General features: G+C 34.0%; 1 protein-coding gene across 1 annotated transcript in view; it reads left to right on the top strand.

Moving 5' to 3' along the window:
• Positions 1-23: 23 nt before the first annotated feature.
• The window catches only part of LOC122252644 (uncharacterized), an 8,203-nt gene continuing 5,726 nt past the window's right edge, over positions 24-2,500 (top strand). The window contains exons 1-2 of the mRNA XM_086542870.1: positions 24-60; positions 312-1,001. Of these exons, the coding sequence (XP_086398996.1) occupies positions 49-60; positions 312-1,001 (702 nt within the window). The 5' untranslated portion in view covers positions 24-48. The remainder of the gene's footprint in view (positions 61-311; positions 1,002-2,500) is intronic.

The following is a 2,500-nucleotide window of genomic DNA, read 5'->3' on the forward strand; positions in this document are numbered from 1 at the left end:
CCAGACGTCCGTCTCTTCGCCACAGTTCGTCCGTCTTTCCCGACTGATATGAAGATCTCGGTATGTGTAGCTTATTCGACTTGCCAGAAGCATTTGCTTTGATAAATCTTGATATAAAAAGATTCCCTGAAGATTTACATATAATGATAAGAATCAAATAAGTGTGGACAAAGATAATGTCAAATTATATTATAACAAAATATTACTTACTCATGTAAACGTTATTAAGTTTAAAAAAGAGGAAAAAATAATGTGCAAACTGATTAACTCCCTCATGTATAGACACGTAAATAAAAAAGATGTTCTTGCAGGCCATTTGTGTCGCCCTCGTGGCATTTGTCGCTGTCAGCGTCAGTGCTGATCCTGAAGCTGATGCTGAGCCTAGCCGTTATGGAGGTGGCTATGGTTATGGTCTCGTGTCCTACCGACCTGTATACAGAGGAAACAGTTACGGACGCTGGAAGAGGAGTGCTGACCCTGAACCTGTAGCTGAGGCTGATCCAGAGGCTGATCCTTCCCGCTTCGGACACGGTGGTTATGGCGGTTATGGGTATGTGTCCAGACCCGTTTACAGCAGCTACGGTTACGGACGCTGGAAGAGGAGTGCTGACCCTGAACCTGTAGCTGAGGCTGATCCAGAGGCTGATCCTTCCCGCTTCGGACACGGTGGTTATGGCGGTTATGGGTATGTGTCCAGACCCGTTTACAGCAGCTACGGTTACGGACGCTGGAAGAGGAGTGCTGACCCTGAACCTGTAGCTGAGGCTGATCCAGAGGCTGACCCTTCACGCTTCGGACACGGTGGTTATGGCGGTTATGGGTATGTGTCCAGACCCGTTTACAGCAGCTACGGTTACGGACGCTGGAAGAGGAGTGCTGAGGCTGATCCTGAACCCGGCTTTGGCTACAGTCGCGGCTTCGGAGGTCACGGCCACTTCGGAGGCTACAGGAGCTATGGAGGCCACCGTGGAAGCTTTGGAGGACACGGTCGTTTCTACGGATGAAGGGTTTAATGTCAAGCACGAATAAAACCGAGCAATTCCATACAATGATTTTATTCCTAAAACAATAGAAATAATCATGTTCAGTGCTATTCGGAGAGGGTAATAAACAGCCCTTTGAAGAAAAGAAGAAAAAGGGGCAACATGGTTGTGCAGTACTATAATGGCACAATAACAATTAGATTAAACAAGAATGATATTGCAATTTTAGATAAACGAAGAAGAGGATGCTATGATGAAAAGAGGTGATAAGGATATAAAATATTTCAGTTTCCCAAACTATTGAAGAACAGAACAGCCTTCCTAATAAAGTTGTGTATGTCAGAATACATCACTTTTAAAAGTTACATAGTGTAACACTAGCAGACAAGACTCCCTGATTTTTGCTTACTCTTCGGTATTGAAGCAACCAAGTAAGAGCACACACATGCACGCACACACATACATTTGGGTATGTGTCTGTTTTACAATTCTACATAACATACTTCACACACACACACACACACACAAACACACATATATAATATATATATATATATATATATATATATATATATATATGTATATATATATTATATATAATACATATATATATATATATAAATATATATAGTATATATATATAGATATGATATATATATCTATCCCGATATGGTAGATATGGGTATTATGTATTTATGTATTATATATATATATGTTTTTAAAAATTATATATAAACACTATTTATACTATCCATCATACAATAATTATATATATATTACTCATATATACTATATATATATATATATATATAATCTCTATATATATAATATAAATATATATATATATATATATCATATAATATATAAATATATAATATATATATAATATATATATATATATATTATATATATATTATAACCGTATAATGGTATATATATGATATATATACGTAAATTTATTTATTTATATTATATATAATATATATATGTATATATATACATAAATTTATTTATTTATATATATTAGTATGTATATAATTGATGACAATTAGCATGATTCACATACTGATAGTAAGGGTAATGATAATCAAACCAAAAGTGATACTGCTAGTAATAATGATAATAATCTGAATAGTAATATATGGATATTTGTTACATATATCAAAATTATCCGTATCTATCTATATATCTGTGTATTTATCTATATATTAATATGTATATCATGTATGTGTTTGAGTATAAGTGTGTGTGTATGTGTGTGTGTGCATGTGCGTGCTTGTGTGCGCAAGTGCGTGCGCACTGTATTTGTATTTTTGTTGACGAATGCAGTATAAGGAATTATAATTATCATTATTATTATCCAAGGTGACGATGCTTCTCGATAGGGTACAAGCACACACACACACACATATTTATGTGTGTGTGTATTTATATAGATATTTATCGATATATATATATATATATATATATATATATATATATATATATATATATATACATATATACATATATATGTA

Source organism: Penaeus japonicus, unplaced genomic scaffold (assembly GCF_977035675.1).
Source record: "Penaeus japonicus unplaced genomic scaffold, GWHDUDI00000001_assembly GWHDUDI00000012, whole genome shotgun sequence".
Classification (NCBI taxonomy): Eukaryota; Metazoa; Arthropoda; class Malacostraca; order Decapoda; family Penaeidae; genus Penaeus; species Penaeus japonicus.